General features: G+C 37.3%; 1 protein-coding gene across 1 annotated transcript in view; it reads right to left on the reverse strand.

The window, feature by feature from the left end:
• Window positions 1-20,252, reverse strand: part of LOC123697273 (Down syndrome cell adhesion molecule-like protein Dscam2) — a 41,792-nt gene extending 21,540 nt beyond the window's left edge. The window contains exons 1-19 of the mRNA XM_045643738.1: window positions 20,219-20,252; window positions 19,358-19,419; window positions 18,705-18,909; window positions 17,314-17,503; window positions 16,095-16,255; window positions 12,883-13,035; window positions 8,686-8,826; window positions 7,862-7,979; window positions 7,236-7,449; window positions 6,616-6,829; window positions 4,935-5,088; window positions 4,694-4,845; window positions 4,015-4,105; window positions 3,546-3,724; window positions 3,238-3,383; window positions 3,023-3,158; window positions 891-1,010; window positions 315-521; window positions 79-232 (exon numbers count right to left, since the gene is read on the reverse strand). Of these exons, the coding sequence (XP_045499694.1) occupies window positions 79-232; window positions 315-521; window positions 891-1,010; window positions 3,023-3,158; window positions 3,238-3,383; window positions 3,546-3,724; window positions 4,015-4,105; window positions 4,694-4,845; window positions 4,935-5,088; window positions 6,616-6,829; window positions 7,236-7,449; window positions 7,862-7,979; window positions 8,686-8,826; window positions 12,883-13,035; window positions 16,095-16,255; window positions 17,314-17,503; window positions 18,705-18,909; window positions 19,358-19,419; window positions 20,219-20,252 (2,831 nt within the window). The remainder of the gene's footprint in view (window positions 1-78; window positions 233-314; window positions 522-890; window positions 1,011-3,022; window positions 3,159-3,237; window positions 3,384-3,545; window positions 3,725-4,014; window positions 4,106-4,693; window positions 4,846-4,934; window positions 5,089-6,615; window positions 6,830-7,235; window positions 7,450-7,861; window positions 7,980-8,685; window positions 8,827-12,882; window positions 13,036-16,094; window positions 16,256-17,313; window positions 17,504-18,704; window positions 18,910-19,357; window positions 19,420-20,218) is intronic.
• Window positions 20,253-20,945: the final 693 nt, after the last annotated feature.

Consider the following 20,945-nt stretch of genomic DNA (forward strand, 5'->3'; position numbering starts at 1 on the left):
TTCTCGTTATTTGTGTAGGTTCATAAAATTGATGATATACATTCTATATATTATTATTTTATTATTATAAATATGTACCGATAGCTATCAAGGTCGAGTCTTTGTTCGCGATGCGTCCAATGCAGAGTGAGCGGGGAATCGCCCCGGGCGATGCAACTTAGTACTGCACTTTGACCACGCACGCTTGTGATGTTCCGTGCCACCTCACTCGATGTACCGAAATTAGCAGGTTCTAAATTAAAACGGTATAAATCGTCACTAACGATACGGTACGATTGTAACCTTAAGAAGTATATCGATACTTGATCACTAACCGTGCACTGTAATATTAACATGCTTGACGAGCGGCGAGCCGACTCCATTGTCCGCGCTGCAGCGGTACAGGCCCTGGTGCGAGCGGGACACCACGCGCGCCGCGAGCGCCGCTCGTCCCGTTCCCTCACTCTGCTGATCTCCTGCGGTGCCCCACTCGGAGCCCGTCACCTCCCATCGCTCAGAGCCTTCCAGTCCATTGACACCATCTATTTTATAATGACATGATTCATCAATGTTAGCGGGATTCAAGATGTAACCGCGTGCCAGCTTTTACCTTCTAGACCAGTGCCGATAATTTTTGATACAAGAAAAATTGCAGTAGGATGAAACCCATTAGAAAAGGAGGAAAATTTGATAAAAATGCAAGAAAAAATAAATTACGGTCAATCCGAGTTCGGGAAGTGGGAGGGAGCTTTTAAGAGAAAAAAACGGTCTCTCTCGATTTCCGACAAAACTACAAGTCCTACGGAAAAAAGTTCAATGGCAAAGTTGTAGGTAATAAAAAGATCAGATAGATGCAATAATAGGTAAATCATTGATAATAAACCAAACTTCGTTTGGAAAAAAATACAAACCTATTCTTCTATACCACGTTACAATTGGCGTGGGATATCCCTTAGCGACACACTCCAACTGCAACGGCGCTCCCAGCAGCACGGCGGAATCAACGGCCTCCGTGACCCACGAAGGAGCAACTAATTTTAATAATCTGTTATTATTTTTTGACTCTCTTATTAATTAACTAGCTGTGCCCGCGACTTCGTCCGCGTGGAATAGTGACTGCATAGTAGTTACTACTTAACACAGAATTATTGAGTAAACACGTCTTGAAACACGTACTATCATATACAACTAAATTATAAGTAAGTAGGTACTTACAGATTATTATGTAACAGTTAAGAAATAAAATAAATAATAACACAAAAGAACTGTTAGTAAAATTTATTACTAAACTGAGCTATAAAACTTAGGTACAGAAGAGTTCAAAATTTCCAGGATGTGGTTATTCTCCCGCTCCCATATCCTTCTACTTTCACAGACTTTCAAATTTTCCCTTTCACCCCGGCAGAACCGATTTTGATCTTAACCATGTCTAATCCTACCTATATATATGTGCATGTATCCTTTCGTTTGGTACTCCATTTGGATTATTTATCCCCACTATCACCCCTAAGGTGCCCTATATGTAATAAACAGATTAACCGATTTTGATAAAACATGACTAATTGTAATTCACACGTCATTTGATATGCCGCTTGAGTATATTATTTGACCACATTCGATTATTTATTCCCACTTTAACCCCTATATCAAATAAATGGATGAACCGATTTTGATAAAATTTGACTTATTGTTTCTGACAGGTCGTCTTTTTTCATTTGATATATCACTTGGGTATAACAGACAGCATTAGTTTTTTTCATTCCCACTTTTACCCCTCTATATTATAGTAAATGGATGAACCGATTTTGATAAAATTTGACTTATTGTTTCCGACAGGTCGTCTTTTTTCATTTGATATATCACTTGGGTATAACAGACAACATTCCTTTTTTTCATTCCCACTTTTACCCCTCTATATTATAATAAATGGATGAACCGATTTTGATTAAATATGCCTCATTATTCTTCTCACGTCAGGTCATTGAGTATATTTGATAAAATTTATTTATTTATTCTCACTTTTACCCCTATATCAAATAAATGAATGAACCGATTTTGATAAAATTTGACTAATTGTTTCTGACATGTCGTCTATTTTCATTTGATATATCACTTGGGTATAACCGACAACATTCGTTTTTTTCATTCCCACTTACCCCTATTTATAATAAACAACTAATGTAACAAAAAAAAACCGCATCTAATTCGTATTACCCGTTAGCGAGCTACGGTGGCACAGACAGACATGTAAACACACATAGCGGACATAACACCCCTCTTTTTGCGTCGGGAGTTAAAATATAATACCTACGACATAATTTCAAAGACCTTTTATATAGAAAATTTACCTAGAAGTAACCATAATGCTATTTGTGCAGGTTTTAGACTTATGAGCAAAAATCTAAATAAAGGTCCTTTGACCCCCCTACTACCCCCCCCCACGCTTGGGGACTTTCGATATGATCATCTGGACATGTCAAGGAATAACTTTAGCGTATAATTTACGTAATAAAGTAATTCATGTATAGAATGCCTTAGTAAATGTTCGCTGTGATTACTTAAATGGTCATAACTTTTTTATTTATGACCCGATTGACATGAAATAAATACTAAATGTTAAATGAAGCTTACCACAATATATTAGTGAAAACCGCATCTAAATCGGATAAGCCGTTTCTGAGATTAGCGTGTTCAAACATACAGACAAACCGACAAACCGACAAACAGACAAACAGACAAAAATTTTTTTAACTACAGTTTTGGGTTCAGGATCGATTTAATAATAACATCTGCTATTTTTTTTTTTAATATTTTCATTGTACAGACATCACTTTTCTACAATTTTATTATATGTATTGATGATTGATGATGATGATGATGATGATGATGATTACGTAATTATGAACCCTACTACAACGACCAACAAATGAAGCCATGAATTTAGAAATAACTAAATAGCAATATTAAAATTCGATTATTATTTCCTGTCAATTGATGAACTAATATCAAAATAATTTATATTGCAGGGTTTTGATTTTGTTACCTTTGACTGTGAGTGATGCAGTGTAGTTGACCGTGGCGGCGTGGTTGGCGACTCGACAAGTATAGGCACCGCTATGCTGAGCCGTCAATTCGGAAAACATTAGGAGAGAAAACTCGTTCAAGCTCTTCTCTTCGATCTAAGGTGTATAGAGCAATGAGAAATATGAAACTGTGAGTTATTTAGGTACTAAACAAATTCTGTTAATAAAACTGAACCTGTAAATTAGGTGGCAAAGGCGCTCCATCTTTCAGCCAAGAGAAGTACATGGGCTTGTCCCCCGACGACACTCCACATAACACTTGCACGGAACTGCCTTCTGTGAGCTCCGGCGAGAACATGAACGGTGATATTTTTGGCGGATCTAGATAACAGCACAAGATATAATAATTATTTTATTGAGTCATCATATCAACATAAACAAGGTTTACCTAATACACAAACTACGATTAACTCCCAATTCAAGAATACATTATGTACATTATGTAATCGTAGCCTTTGATTCAAAATAGCCAAATCCACTCACTTCTGACTTGTATTTCGATATCTCTGGAGGCGGGGTGCGCGGGTGGCGCGGAGACGGAGCAGGCGTAGTGGCCGGCGTCCTGCGGCAGCGCGGGCGCCAGCGAGAGCGCGGCCCCGCGCGCCGCCACGCGCCCCGCACCGCCCAGCGCCGCCCCGCCGCGCCGCGACCACCGCACCGAACTGTGCACCCCCAAGCTATTTTATTATTTTTGTTCAACAATCTGTTTATTGTTTCATATTCTTCCCATGATAAGGAACAGAAATAATGATAATTCTAATAAAGAAGGCCATAAAAAAAATTAATTTCTAGTAAGGCAGTTTATACAAAACTTTACATTTACGTAATATTATAGATATAGTTTAATATTAATATTTATTGTTAGTGCAAAAAATATGTTAAAAGCACAACCATTTTAGAATGTTATTAATGTAAAGTTTAGAATTATGCTATCAAATGCACCTCTATGGACCTGATCGGATATCCGGCGTAGGGGCACAGCAGCGTGAGGTTGTCGCCGGCCACCGCGCGTACGGGGCCCAGCGGCCGCACCGACGGGGGACCTGCCATCCGACAAAACATTATTTAGTTGTGTTATTGTTACATGCTATAATATACGTCATGTAAAGAACACATTTTTCTTCTATGTCGATAGATTATCTGTTGATGTCAAAGTGACATCGAGGCTCTGTATTGTAGATTGTAGCATTTTCAAGTGTATTAAAGGCTTTAAAATTTAAATGTTGTTTTTTGATGACAACAAAAAACGCAATTGTCTTTATTTCATTCCCCATATTATTGTCATTATATACATACATACATATTAATATACATGCTACAAAATCATGAAAAATACACGTTAAGCTTCGACTTGTAATTACTAGTAGGTATGTAAAATATAGTAAAAAATAGAACTGTTCAATTGTTGGAACATTTTCCATAAATTCCTGTATAATTTTCAAATGGATAAATTTTTAAAGAATAAGAGAAAAAATCTACCACGAAGCGGGATTCGAAACCGCGTTACACGGGGCATATACAATTAATCTGTTACGATACTCAAGTTCACTTTTTTATCGATTCGATTCCTTACACTATTCTCTGATACTTATAAGATATGATATTGGATGTATATAAGTAGTTATAGATACCATAAATATTGAGTCTAGCGGAGTGTTCGACGGCGCCGAGCGGGTTGTGCGCGCGGCACGTGTAGCGGCCGCCGTCTGCTGCCGCCGCCGCCGAGATGTTCAGCAGCGACACCACCTCGCCCGACACCGTCGTCTCCTCCGATATGGAGTACCTGTCCGAGCATACCGTTACTGGTTATATAACATGGGGTTAAATTGTTTACGCGGTCTCTCGCTGCGGTATCGGCGAGGCTTGCGATACCTGTGTCTGGCGATGTAGCGGTCGAGCGGCTGCGAGTCGAGCAGCCACACGAAGGCGGGCGGCGGCGAGGCGGCGGCGGCGCAGCGCAGCGCCACGGGGCCGCCAGCGCGTAGCGCCTGCTCTATGAACGTGTACTGGAGCTCCGGCGGGGAATCTGTCAGTTGTACCCTCAATTACTCAAAAGAATAATGAGTTCACAAAATAATAAAATTTCGTATTGCATACTATTTTGTGCTATTATGTTGTTAAGCCCTATGTAAAAGTTTTCCGAATCGCGTTAGCTTTTTTAGAGACCACAGGCAGAGCAGCTTGTAATGTTGTTTTTATTGTAGTTGCAGATTGACCTTGATATTGTCATTAAGCAGTTAAATAAGTTATTATTTTAATCCCAGAAAGTTATGACATAAATAGATACCCAGTACGAGTAATAAGCCGATGATATTAAATTTATAAATGAAATTTACACACTCTACAATTTCAGTCAGCGCTTGTAATTTACCCGCAGAGCCTCGCGCAGTATGGTATTATCCGGTCATTATACAACGTAGATTTATGCGCTTAATCGCACAATACGTTCCGGAAACAAACTCAATTTACTGATTGATTTCATCCTCTCAAACACTTTATTGGAATTGATGTTCCCCCTCGCTTCCCGCCCCGCTACCCCCCGATTGGCATCTCTCGCAGCACTAAATTAATGAAATCGTTTTTCATATCGGATTCTATCTTAGACAACAATTCAAATTTAGTTATTAAGACTTCCAACACTGTGAAACTATTCGACAGGACAGCGATAAATGGTGAATATTACAATGCCTTTATCAATTCAAGAAACAATCAAAATTAATGAAATATATTTTTGGTTTTATCGACAATGATACATTTATGATATATGAGATTATTTTTTCATTTCATCGCATACCTATTTATTACTATTTCATTTCATCGCATATTGCACGCCTTTGTTACTTAAACGCTATTATAAAATTATTAAGAAGTAAACCGTATAATCCCATAAATAATGATTCACTTTACGATGCGACGAATTACACACATAAATTTAGCGCTATTATATTATTATATCGGATATTTCTCCTGTTTTCTTTCAGCGAATGGTTAATGAAGTTGACGCTTAACCTATTTCTTCCTTTGGCATTCATTAACATAGTTCATTAAAATAGGCGCATAAAAAAGATTAATTTTTATTCGACCCTAAAGACAAATTCTCGTTAGTTGATTCGTCGGAGCTTGTCGTTAGATAGTTGTTTATATTTTGGTGTAATAATATTTGATATATTAATATCCTCTCGTCTCTTTTATTATGAATGGCTTCAGTAGGCATATGATATAATAATGTGTGACAAGCGGCGGGGGGTAGTCAGTGGACAGTGGTCAATTAATTTGGGTCACGCGTCACGGGTGATGGACGCGGGGGTTAATTAGCGTCAGCCGGGAGAGTCGGGACTCGCGGCGCGTCAATCAAGTGTTGTTGCCTGTTGGTGATCTATACTTACGCAAACCCTTTTTATGAAATTGTACCTATAATGATATAAAATTATGCGTACAATTTTATAAAAAAATAAATTTAAAACATTATAATTTACCTATTAAATATTATGAGCGTAGCTAAATCTTCAATACATTCAAGAGTCGAATGCAGAATGCTACAGGAAGCACTTACTCCCTAGTCGAAGTTCGGCGGAGGCCTGTGCGCTGCGCAGGCCGGCGCGCGCCACGCACTGGTAGACGCCGGCGTGCGCGCGCGCGGCGCCGCGCAGCACGAGCGCGCCGCCCGCCGCGCCCGCCAGCGCCGCGCCGTTGTGCAGCCACTGCAGCGACGCGCCCGGCTCGTTCGTGCTGCAGTTCAGCCGCACCGTGCTGCCCGCCTCCGCCACCTGCACGCCTTGCTATTTGTCAATATCCTTTGCACTTAATTATGCTCTCCAATCTTTTTGGAAGAGAAGTTGAATGATAAAGTTAGTATCCCAATTTGACCGTCTTAGTTTTTGCGGAATAAAAGATACTATTTTGTCAACTTGGCACTAAAATTGAACAAAAAAAAAAGACGTGTGGCACTCGGGGACTGCCGCGGTAAAGCTATTGCATAGCATGCCTTCAAGCCACACCTCCGAGCCCGTCGGAGTGAGGAGCGTGAGGTTTTTTCGTTACGGAATTTCTCGATTTGGTCCCCGCGCTCAAGGCCCACGATAGAAGCTATGCAATAGCTTAAAAAAAGAAACATTTTTAATATTCACACTTTATGACTTTATTAAAATACTGAGCCATCAAAAAAAAACTCACCGTGACTTCTGGCTGTACGTCAACCGTAATGTCAAGCTGCACATCTAGCCTTATTTGAGCCGTGGCGTCGCCGAAGACATTATAGGCTTTGCAGAGCCAAGCCCCGCTGGTGTCCCGGCCGGCGCGCAGGCACAGCGCCGCGCCGCCGCTCCACAGCCAGGCGGTGCTCGACGCCTCGACGGGCTGCAGCCGCCCCTGCGACTCGCGGTACCAACTACACCAAATAGTGAATGAAAATAGTGAGATCTTCAATATTTCACTTAATCTATATCTATACTAATATTATAAAGAGGAAAGGTTTGTATGTATGTATGGTTTTCGCGCATAAACTACTGAACCGATTATAATGAAATTTAGCACACATATAGAGGGTAACTTGGATTAACAGATAGGATAGGTTTTATCCCGGAAATCCCACGGGAACGGGAACTATGCGGGTTTTCCTTTGAAAACGCGGGCGAAGACGCGGGTGAAAAGCTAGTAAGAAATAAGTAACAAAAGTCCAGTCCGTTGAAACAAGCTTTTAGAATTATAATTTAAAGTTAGAGGCATTTTTAATGTTGTAAAAATTGGACAGAAATAAAATAAAGTTATAAATAATTTTGCTTATGGAAGTGAGATGTTACGTGTAATGTGGTGGCGGGTAGTCCGTGCTGGCGCAGGGCAGGCACAGCAGCGCGCCGGCGGGCGGCGCAAGCTCGCGGGCCGGTGACACCACGCGCGGCGCAGATCCCGCCGAGCTCGCTGCGTTGCCCACAGGTACAAGCAAATTATTATCAATAGATATCAATTTCACATTATCATTATTACAAGAGCCATAATATAATAAAGAATAATATTTGCATTGAATTTCGTCATCAAAAAGAGTAGGCAATTCTTAACGTAAAAGTAATACAGCTCTCAATAATTGCCATATAATATTCCCTTTAAAATAAATGGAACGCACAAAGAGTAAATAAATAGATACAATCAAGCAAACTCCACGCACGAAAAGTTTACCGAAGTACGTACCTAATAATATAAGCTTTAAGTAAGAAAGATAGGAACGCTTTTAATAAACCTTGAAATAAGTTTTAGTATTGAACGTCTCTGAAGTAAAGACATTAAGCTGAACTTTGATATAAATTGAGTGGATCTAGTTGTGTAGTCGGAGTGGCAAATGTTGGCAATTTGCCAACTTTGTTAGTCTGGCGTTAACAAACGTGCAGCGGTGAAGCTTCCTAAAGGTTTGCTGCAATAACAACTAACAACTTACACTGTAAGTCAATCCATTCGTCATATCTTGAATATGTTATGAGGAAAGATAATAGTTGATCATTGATCTTTGAAAATTGTTTCATTCTATCTTTATAATATTATAATAATCTTACAGTTATAAACAGCTGTATTAAAACAATGATGAATTGCCCTGCTTATTGTAACAATAGTCAGAACGCAAGGGATTACTAACGCAGCACGTCGAGCAACGCCGGGCGGGAGCGCTTGGTGAGCGCTGTGAGGTCGTGGCGCGCCAGGCAGCTGTACGCGCCCGCGTCCGCTGCCGACACGCCGCGGATCAGCAGCGTGTCGCCCGCCGACAGGTAGCGCGACTCTGACGTGCAAACAAATACAATTATATTACTACGATAACCAAATTACATAAAAATATTACATATAGACGAATTATGTATGATTTTTAGACCAATTATGTCAAAAGCTCCAATCTACGGAATGGATTGCGTTAACTACCATAACTTCTTAACTTTTTACCGGCGAAACAACACTTAGAATAAGAATAAGAATAAGAATAAGAATGTTTATTTAGCACCACATAATACAAACAGAAAAAAAAAATAACAAAAATAAACGAAAAATCAAAAAGAAAAAACACTTATGTAAATTGTCAATATATATCAAACAAATATACAGGTAAGAAAGCGGTAACTGTATAATATGTTTGCTTGGCGTCAAATTTAATGAATTCGATTTGTTTACTTTCAGTTCCCGTTCACTCATTAATATTCAGACGCGCCTAATAAGCACAATATCGGATGTTATATCGAGTTTTAATAAGTGTTTATAGAGGACGTAGCGTGAATTAATTAGAATATCCGGTTTAATCGCAAGATTAGTAAGTTGGACGAGATAAAACGCTGGTAGGAAGATTACACAAGAGTGTGAGGGAGCGCCATACATCACGTCGGCCTGAGTTACCGCCGCCCCGATGAGATATCGCTTTAATTAATATTGCCTTGTAAGCCGAACTACCTACAGCTTTTATATAGTATAAAGAACTAGCACTTGTGTGCAGATTAGCCCAGAGTGCAGTCAGGAATGAGATTTACGAATTAAGTTGCATAAAGCGGCTCATGCAAGGCGCTTCATGTTCCTCCGGTGGTACGTCATTGTTCAAATTTAATTGTATTTGGAATCCACTAAATTTATTATTTGATTGACAATAGTATCAATTTTAAATTCCATTAAATCCATATTCCATACTAATATAAAATATAATTTAAAGAACGTTTCATTAGTGAGCAGGTGTGTGAAAGGCAGTATCACTATTTTCTTGCGAAGTGGCATGTATCGAATTTGTTAAGTTTTAATGTTGGGCGTTAAACCGACGCGTGCGAGTTATTGCAGTCATTATTACACTTCTAGGGGAAGTACCTTCTGAGTTCTGAGTTCATTAGATTGCGACGTTTGCACGACGAATGAGCAAGCGTTCAACAATCTCGATAGATTAATTATAATGTTAATAGAGTAGGAATTTATTTATACTATTTCATAATTTCAAGAATTCCATAACCTTGTTTACCTTTAAATATAGCAAGGGTCGATGCCGACGACCAATGATCGATCGATTGCTCTGGTAACACCCTCGGAATACAATGTCTTGAGATATTTATTGTACAGGCACCGCAATTAATGTGACTTTCCTATCGTAATTAATATCCCACCAAAAACATAAATGTAAAAATTGGAGCCGAGTTCAATCGTTGACTTAATTTGCCAAAAAAAGAAATGAGATCTAAATGTGTGCCAAGTTCTGCAGACTGTCCAGAAATTTATTTACAAGGATGTATTAAGTTCTTAGGTTGACTGAAAACTCAATTGTTTTGTTTTCCCTTAGAGAACAATGTTTATTCCAAAATATAACTTTTTTAATTTGAATAATATAATTATTTTCACAAAGCAAACAACTAATGACCTATTGAACCCCATAATTTGATGAGGCTAGTTTTTAGAACCTCACAAAATATAAACAGTATGTAAAACTAGCCTCATCAAATTATGGGGTTCAATAGGTCATTAGTTGTTTGCTTTGTGAAAATAATTATATTATTCAAATTAAAAAAGTTATATTTTGGAATAAACCTTGTTCTCTAAGGGAAAATAAAACAATTGAGTTTTCAGTCAACCTAAGAACTTAATACATCCTTGTAAATAAATTTCTGGACAGTATGCAGAACTTGGCACACATTTAGATCTCATTTCTTTTTTTGGCAAATTAAGTCAACGATTGAACTCGGCTCCAATTTTTACATTTATGTTTTTGGTGGGATATCATTACTTTTTGTACAGAAAATTACTCGGCAAATTTGATTTACTTTATGAATATAATACTTTTTTTATACGATTTTTATTATTTTTTCTTGCGGTTTCTCTGTATGGTTTGTTTAGTATTATTTTCTATATTTTCTTGTATATTATGAATGTCAGCGCACATTGCCCCGTCATTATCTGCATTTTTTTAACCCATTGAGCCCCGAGCGGCCCGATCGAGCCACGACACAATAGATTTTCTATTGTGTCTGTGATTCCGGGGGCTGAGTTAGACTCGTTTTCTGTTTAAAAGATTACATGATTTTCTAAACATCCAGCGTGAATTCGTACACACACTATTACCAAGATGCAAAGATCCGAGATCGTTGTAGAAGAATCGTCGCCTTACTCCATGACGTTACGGTATTGCTATGACGCGATCTTGAAATTTTACTCTAAACGCGCCTAAAGATGTTTCACTTATATTAATATTACGCAAATTAAATCATTTCGACCTTCGACGAAGCCTTCTACCATTACACTGAAATTAAAACTAAACTAAACACTCATAAATAAAGAATAAATAAATGTGAATATGTAAAATTATTTATTATTTTTAACTGTATGAGCAATATTTTTATTACAATTTTCTTTTATTTTACGTTTAATAACAGTTTTGAATAAAGAAATCATGCAATCGAAGTAATCCGCCCTAGCGATACTAGCGCGAGTGAGTGTGATGTCAGAGGCGCATCGAATCTACAGATGTTTCGCGCTAAAATATGTAAACTTCAATAATCTATATCTCAGTCATTTATTGATGGATTTCAAATTTTTTTTCGGCCACTGACTAGTTTTGATCTATTTTTTAAGACTAGTAAGGTGAATATAATATTTTCTATTTTTTTAAACTTTTCCATTTTTCCATACAAACAAAATTTATGTCATTGAAAAAAAAATTAAATACAGATAAATTCAGTATTTTCTGATTTTTTCCTTTGTACACTCACTATTACCTAGTTGATTACAAAATTTGAACATTCTAGGTCATCTGGAAGTGGGTTAGGTTTTGTATACATAATATTATATCTATAAGTCAGTCAGTCTTAAAAATTGCTATTTTTAGATATTAATATCTACGCAACTGTTTAATCTGTATTTATGAAATTTAAGTTTCTTGTTTATCTTGAGGTCTTCTTGATATGTACCAAATTTGGTTTATTTAACTTAAATAGTTTTCGAGTTATAAGGGGGTGAAATGTGGCTCGAAATGGTTCGTGTAAATATACACACGGCTGCTGCTCGCCAGTTCTCTTCGCTTGAACTCGGCTTGACACGCTGCCGCGTGTCTAGATAATAACACGACTTTTTAGATGAATATGATACATGACATAATAGCCAAATATTATGATATAAACATGGATAGCGGATTGCTTTTTCATTTAATTGGTAGTACTACCTGAACACATAAAGCCCATGTCAAAGATGCTTCCACACTAAGATATTAATTTTTAGAGCTCATCTTGCTGCTCCATTAATTAGCGACGGAGTGGGTCTCGTCGGATGATAGATTTATGGACACCCACTTGTCGGTGTCCACTTTTCCCCCTTCAGCGCTATTTATGTGCGCCAATAATTCAAGAGGAAAATTCGACTCTCTTGATACTTTAGCTTTTGATGATAAAACTTTTTAGACGCTTTTTCATAAATAACAAGATTGCTACAAATTCAATTCGACAGGGAGAAGAAATTTTAGCAGAGTGAATTATTATAAAGACGTGTGGCACTCGGGGACTGCCGCGGTAAAGCTATTGCATAGCATGCCTTCAATCCACACCTCCGAGCCCGTCGGAGTGGAGAGCGTGAGGTTTTTTCGTTACGGAATTTCTCGATTTGGTCCCCGCGCTCAAGGCCCGCGATAGAAGCTATGCAATTGCTTAGAAAAATACCGGCCAAATTGATGACCTCCTCCTTTTTTTTGAAGTCGGTAAAAAATTGAATACATTATGTGTGGTACCTACTAGATTAGTGGTACCTATATTAAAATGCGCAAACTTTACTTTGTTATTTGACTATGAAAGTGTAACAAAGAAGCATAGAAGTATGGCTGGTGGGTACGCACCAGGCGAGGGCGCATCGACGGAGAGCACGGCGTCGGTGCGGTACCACAGCGCGGCGCGCGCGGGTGCCCCGCTCACGCGGCACGTGAGCGCCGCCACGCCGCCCGCGCATGCCGCCGGCGCCTCCACCGTCACCTCCCAGTTGCCGTCCGCTACTGCACAACAAATGTCACTATTAAAAACTTAGTCACAGTATTACCATATAATAATGTGATGTAGTACTACCTAATAGCTTCATAAAATTTTCGTGTCGTGGTGTTCAAGTTAACCGAAACGGTTGATCGATTCTCATGAAATTTTGTGATATATTTCATATCAGATAGGTTTGAGAATCAATAATCGAACAATATCTACAGTATTTCAGTAAGGTAGAACAATGTATTACGAGACAGCTAATAACTAATTATTATATAATAAAGTAAACAAACAATGACCACATTTTATAATAATGATTTGGTTCTTAATGCTAAGTTCAGTAGTTGTGGGTAGGACAAAGCAGTCCTTTATGAAATTTTAATATAATGTTATTATCATAGAAGTGTAAGTACATAATATTATGTTGTTTATGTAATCACTAAGAAGTGATTCGTCTACTTTATCACATACCGTGAAATTAGTAGCATAAAATATTTTTGAATGTGGATCCGGGACGACATTCGACAAAAGTTACATAAATAACAGCCAATTCGGGAAATCTATTGCTTTATGGTATGTGCCTGGCTTGTTCTGTGACAATACAAAATCACGACTGCAATTTCACTGCAGTTCTCATATCTCACTGCAGGTAGATAATTCCAACAAAACAAGTAAAACCATAACATCGCGGATATGCTACGTGATATTGCTTTTCTTTATTGATTTTGTAGCTTCGGAATATTGCTTTTAGACACTACATCTCGATGCCTCCTAAGTATAATGAGTCAACTGACATTTTAGTAATTTTACAGGAGAGTGATTTGAAGGCAAATCATTTATATTTTAATGAAATCTAATTACTTCGAAACAAAGTAAATGTTTTTTTAATAAAAAATATAAGCTCTTCCTTTCGTATAAAATGAATTTGCTGATTTTTGTTTTTAAATGGCTTTTTTTGTAGATGGCTGGGTATACGCCGGCGGGACTCAACAGTGAAATGGTTTAACTACCAGTTATATTTATGTACGTTGTTCATCAAAATCTATCGTTTACACCAAAATCACATGAAATAATGATTGTCATTTTATTAATTTAATTTTACTTTTGTTTGTTTTCGGGTTTTTATATCTCAATAAATTATAAAATGCTGAAATTATGTCACTTGACTCATTATACTAGGAAATTAATCAGCAATGTTAACATTTTTTTTTTTTTGGCACCCGTCATCACAGGGTGTTCGCGCCACCTCTGGATTATAGTCCAGAGACTTTTCTTGCCTTTTTTTTTTTTTTTTTTTTTCAATTTTTAGAAATATTAACATACTGGTTACTATTTTTCCTTCCCAATGTTAACATTTGAAACCTCAACGTATACTGGACCAATGTAATTTACTGAGGTTTATTTTTAGGATTTTTTTTACATACCTTTCGATGTGTGGGATTAATAAAAGCTAGGAAGAAGAACGTGAATAAGAAACCAATAACAACTCATTTTGAAGAATCACAATGTATTTTTCGCTATAATTAAGTAGGAATATCTTTTCAACATATTAATATTTTTAGTTTTTACTAAATGCTACAACGTGAAAAAATCGCTATTAAAAAAATATCAATTGGTAACTTACGTTTAACAAAAATGAAAATTATAGAAATTAATAACGTAATAATCCAGGCATTTCTAATGCTCAAAAGATAGTTATAAGGTTTAACAAATTAAAAATCAGTCGTTAGATCCATTAGAGCATTAGAGTTCGTTGAAATCAAATTATTATAAAATAAATGATACTCTTTAGGAATTACCAGTGTTTTACAAAGATCCATCAAATCTTTGTGCTTATTTTGGTGAATAGGAATGGGTATCTGATAAGCTAAAGAAATATTATTTACGTCAATAATTAACTCTCTTCTATTTCGTGTAGCTTTTGATATCTTTGCACAATCTATCCACTTGTAAGCATCATCTTGGTATCTCGTTTTACAAAACGGCCTATATGGATAATCCACCAGCCTTAAACTAGTTCTTCTGTTGCTTTATTCCAAGGCATTTTTGATCCATCATTGCTAGTTTTCCAGTTATTTATAAGTTATAGCTTTGATTTAAAGTCTTTAACTAAATCCTGAGACACTTTAATAACTTTGTATGGATTTCGTCTGTCTTTCAATTATAGCGTGCATACTGTCGCCTTCATTTGGACCCACTAATAGAAATGTACTATGACTAATATCTATAACAAACTTCGAAATAGCTAACATATTATAACACATTAAGGATACAATTCTGTTTCTATTTTGGCCTCCACAGTTGTCTGACTTGACACCATTACCCACCGTGTCTTCTATAAACTTGAAAACACAGCTGGAAATTTCATTAGCGCCTCTCTTTGCTGCCTGTTGATGCCATAAAAAACAATAACCTTAATATCATTAATTCATGTCATCAATCATCATAATATCATCGATTCTTGTGTAAATTTTTAAAATTTTCGCGCCCTGTTTGACTGCTTTCTGTTAATAATATTAATTTAACATGTTAAAGAACAATTATTACCTAAAATTGCGTGCTTACTTGCCGCCATTCATAGTCTACTGAGCCGATATAAACTTGTATATTGATACAAGTTTATTGTGTCCCCCCTCACGCCCCGCGTACACTGGTACAATGTTATTTAGATCAGTTTACAATGTACGATTTTAACCGATGTTGAAATTGATTTAGTATACGTGAAATTATCTCGGTAATTATTGTACTTTTTTAATTTTTTTTAACACGAACGTTAAGATCACGATTTATCATGTACGTTTATATAAAAATATGAAAATACCTAAATTTGTTAGTTGACTCAGTATACTTAGGAGGCATCGATCTATGGTACAAAATTGCTCCTAGAATATACGTACTTTGTTACGTATTTAACAAAGTACGTATAATATGTTGATACAAAAATTAAATTCATTATACATTTTATTATACATTTTTTTTAAAATTAAATTCATTATACATTTTATTATACATTATACATTTGTATATTGATACAAAAATTAAATTCATGAACATCGAAAATGAAATAAAATTAGCATACCAGGCACAATGTGCACGTCTCGTGAGACGATGGTCCCGTGCGCGTTGTCGGCCCGGCAGCGCACAAGGCGCGGCCCGCCCGGAAGGCCGCCCGCCGGCAGGCCGCCCGCCGCGAACCCGCCCGCCGGCAGCAGTTCGAGCGTGCCGTTCGGGTAGATCCGCCTGACACAACGTATGAACAACAAGATAATGTCAATGATGTGTTCTTTAAATCTATCAGCTTAACATTATAAATTGTTTCGTTATTTTCAAAATTACATGTAAAGCATTCAATTACTGCATGGTTTTTTTTATTACAAACTTAAAATAATAATGAAACTTAATTGACATAATAAATACAGCTTGAATTTGACTCCGTATGCAATTGAACAAGTAAAACACCGTGTCCCAGGAAGCGGGGCTTCTTCCACTTATGTTTTTTACATTATGCCAACGTTTAAAAATAACATAAAAAAGAAGGATAAGTTGTAAATTATCATTACAAAAATTATCTATGAAAGGCAAATTCTGGGAAAATAAGCGACAATATTCCAGGTCGCAAAATAACTAGAACGTTGAAAGTAATGGAGAATATTCTAGAGACAATGAAAAATTAACGTGAATTCATCAGAGCAGGAACAAACAGTGCTAACGAGAGCCATTTTTTAGAAAATGGTGAAGTAATGGCCGCGGCGCCGGCCACAATTTGTCCTCGTGTAATTACAGCGGACGCGGTGCCTGTCGCCGCTGCTCGCCCCTTTTCTTAACGAATATTCAAATTTACTAATTCATGTGTGTCACTTGGCGCTCCCGCGACTCTGCATGCCTTGCAAATGCAGTTTAGACGGTATCGCGTGTTCATCATAGTTTACAGCGCTATTAAGTTATAGTATAAGTTGCAAAATCGTGAATAAAATATTTAAAATACTGTTCATTAAAGTAAATTAGTTATTTCCTTCATGCTTTTCACCTCATCGCCCGATGTTATAATATTATAAAAAACTGAAGAAAAAATAGAATATAAATAAAATTAATACTTACTAGGTTATTTGTCATTTATTTTATTTGATGAAATGTTTCGTATATTTGTACGTCAAGTGTGTGTGTACATAAATAATATGACGATTCTGCTTTATGGAAAGCAACGGAGTAGTTGCGATGGTAATAGGCCCCCTGCACTTACCACCGATTGGCTACCCGCTACATATTGTTTTATATTCCAATGCTAAAAAATGTATTACCTGACTCCGGGCAGGTCTGTGAGCGGCGCGCCGTCGTCAGCGAGCCAGGTGATGCGCGGCGGGGGCGCGGGGCGGGCGGCTCGCGCCACGCACGCCACGCGCGCGCCCGCCGTGCGCGCGAAGCGGACCAGCGCCGGCGGCTCCTCCGTGAACACGGGACCCGCGCGCGACACCCCGTCCGACCACACGCCTGCTGACGGAACGTATTGTTGCAAACACGTGCGATAAGTGAGACTCTATTCTTAAAACAATTCTATGCCCGTGTCCCGTAGTATGTTACTCATTTTTATTAGATTTATTAACAATATAATATTATTATTTAAACTTTTATTAGTTGGACGGATCGGTTACAATACCGAATAATTTAATAAATTTAAGTACTGTGTTCTTTACTTTTTTAAAAACTACAATATTATTGATTATTAAATTATTGTTTTGATGTTAATGTATTCATGTTTATAAAAAGTAAGTTTTATTACGTACGTAAGCCGAATTCGTACACGCACTTTACTACATTTGAAGGAAGCTTCTTTATCCGGAGACGCTGTGACGTGAAGTTGAGCGGAATGTCGCCACAAACCGAACTCCGAGCCACTTAAAAGTCCAACAGCAAAAGTGGAGTTTCAAACTGTTCGACCTAAAAAAGCGGAGCAACTTGGCGATTGTCCTCAGAAGCGTAATTCTCTTAAGTTCCTAGTTTACTGTTTGTTCGTGTTTTAGTTTTATCGCTAACTTGCGACTAACTATAAAAGTTTATTACCTCAGGATTCCAAATTTCTTATCAACTTTATAAGTTTTATTCTGCATAAGTTATATTAACATTTCAGTGCCGAGAATGAGTGAAGATGAGATTAAGAAAGATGAATAAAGTTTATAAAAAAACATTTGCACTAATTTTGTCTGTATTACCTAAATGAAACAAAGCCCCGGCAGTGCTTTTAATTACTGCGCGAACGCGTGCAATATCCCGCGCTGAATTGATTTAATCAAGGCGTGTTCCTGACATAATTGTGAAGTAGAAAGCGCGGTAAATTGAAACATTGATTTAGGCAGAATTCAGTTACAGTCGACGGTTCATTGGCGAATAATTGAATAGAATATCCTAGTAAGACCGACCTTATATAAGCGATTAGTCGAGCATCGGTTGCATTTTAGTCGCCTGCTTTGTTAATTATTACATATTACGTGCAAGTACTAAACTTTTAAGTATCAATAATGTTAAAGAGCGCCGGCGCTATACTCTCGACAAGTACCGAACTTTCCTAAACTTTGCGCTGGAATTATCTACGCCTACCAATCATTATTCTAGTGGAGTTCCAATCCAGCGTGTTGACTGTGTTCCTCCGCACAAACATGTTAATTTTATACGAGATGTGGGAGCGCCGCCCTACGGCCGCCCTTATCTGTAGTCACGTTAGAGTTTTGAATAATAGCAACGGTACGGAATTCTCGTTTAATTGGATTGGCTTTATGTCGGAGGAGAGAACAATGCGCGTCTTGTGAAACCGAATCTACGGGTGTGTGGGGCCGAGCCGCAGCTATCGGCTGTGGAATACGGGTTGAATGAGCAGCGGCATTGTTGGGACCTGACGTGTGCTAGCATTTGGGAAATTAATTACATTTGATTATTCAATAACATTCAACGGCTATACCACTATACCACGCTGTACCAATATACATAACAATGCGTCTAGTTGATGAAATATTATGTTAATTTTTAACAGATTTATGACTCTTGTTGTTTCTAATTTTATAATTATACGCTTGAAACAGATCCAAATTGATATTTCCAATTATTTAGTTCGTGTATCCAATTTAGGAATTTAATTTATATAGTGCAACTAAAATTATTAATTGCACTCAAACACGAACACTCATAAATAATGTTTAATGAAAAATAGTTTTATGAGAAAATAAGCTTTCATAAAAGATGAAATCGGTAACGTGACATGGGTTCCTGTGTGGCGTGTGGTAGCGTGTGATGACGTGGTGTGCAGAACCATGGACGTTAGCTTAGTTCGTGATAAATAACTAAATTACTTACTGTTGAACACTGAGGTGAGGAACAACAGGGTAATGTGGAACATGACGCTGCTTCGCTGTCACCTGCAAACAAATTATATGAGATTACGTTTCTTTTGGTATGACAATTTATCGTAATATTGTAGAACTAGTATTAAGTAGAAATAAAAATAATTATACAATCGGACGATCTTTATCTATTACATATAATAAATCTGTAGAAGGGTCAATTCTGTACATTGAAAATAATGAAAAAATAAATAGCAGGGGGTGTTACTGGATCGATACCAAACCCAAATATGTGATTAAAAAAATTTTTGTCTGTCTGTCTGTCTATATGTGAAGACATCACGTGAAAACTAACGGTTCGATAACGATGAAAATTGGTATAATTATACCTTATTATCCTGGGCGTAAAATAGGATACTTTTTATCCTGGAAAAATACGTAGAAAAAAATTAATCTTAATTTTTCAGTTTTATCCATAGTCGTTGTTCTGTAGAACCGCGAACACACGTTGCGTATTATAATAGGCCTAGCCGTATTTGGGTCCAATAGATATTTATAAGATGTCAATGTCAGATTTACTCAAAATGGAGAAATAAACCATCCACGCGAAGACCGACATCCCCGCGGACGGAGTCGCGGGCGGATGCTAGTAATATATATGTATGTGTATATATAATATGTAAAAGAAAGTTGTGTCCTTACACAACTTATAACTTGGTAATCCTTTCCCTTAGGTAAGTTCCAGTGCAACCGGTTGTTGGTTGTTGTTTTTGTCTCCACTTAGATTAGGATAATAATTGCAAATAAATTTAAAAGCTTAGAAAACACCTTTATGTTATAATTTTCACGACACATTATTACACTCCAAACTCACGTGTTTCTGCGAGCTCATTACACCACGATTGCATCATTAATGATGTTGTTTATGATATACTTAGAAAAAATAAAAAAAGACGTGTGGCACTCGGGGACTGCCGCGGTAAAGCTATTGCATGCTATGCCCTCAAGCCACACCTCCGCGCCCGTCGGAGTGGGGAGCGTGAGGTTTTTTCGTTACGGAATTTCTCGATTCGGTCCCCGCGCTCAAGGCCCGCGATAGAAGCTATGCAATAGCTTAATAATTGTCCATTAATATTTTTTGTTCTAAAAAGAGCTCCGAAGGTTAATATCAGTAAATCCGATTTAATGATAAATTCGATTAATATCATCGGCCTTATTAATAAGCAAGAATCTAGCGCTCCTATAATCTCTTTATTTTGATCAGGTTTTCGGAATCCCGAAAAAGGAAGGCCAACTTATTACAAAGTTAATTTTGATATAAAATGCTTACGCTAACCCAGCTTAGGCTAGAATCGAATTAAATATTGAAGGGCGAGGCACACGCTCGTTGAACTCTAAGCTCGCGTTTCGCGTGCCGTAATATGAACACATCGTTGACTGTAAGAATTTGCCAACTTCTGCGAATTTGTTCCAGTATTTTTAATAACTCTTCAATATTGTTGATCTTTTTTGAGTTGTCTAATAGAAAAGGCACTATATTTCGTATTAATATTGTATAATTAAGTTGAATGCAATTAATGTTCTTATTAAATTTGTAATGT

This window comes from Colias croceus, chromosome 1, assembly GCF_905220415.1.
Source record: "Colias croceus chromosome 1, ilColCroc2.1".
Taxonomy (NCBI): domain Eukaryota; kingdom Metazoa; phylum Arthropoda; class Insecta; order Lepidoptera; family Pieridae; genus Colias; species Colias croceus.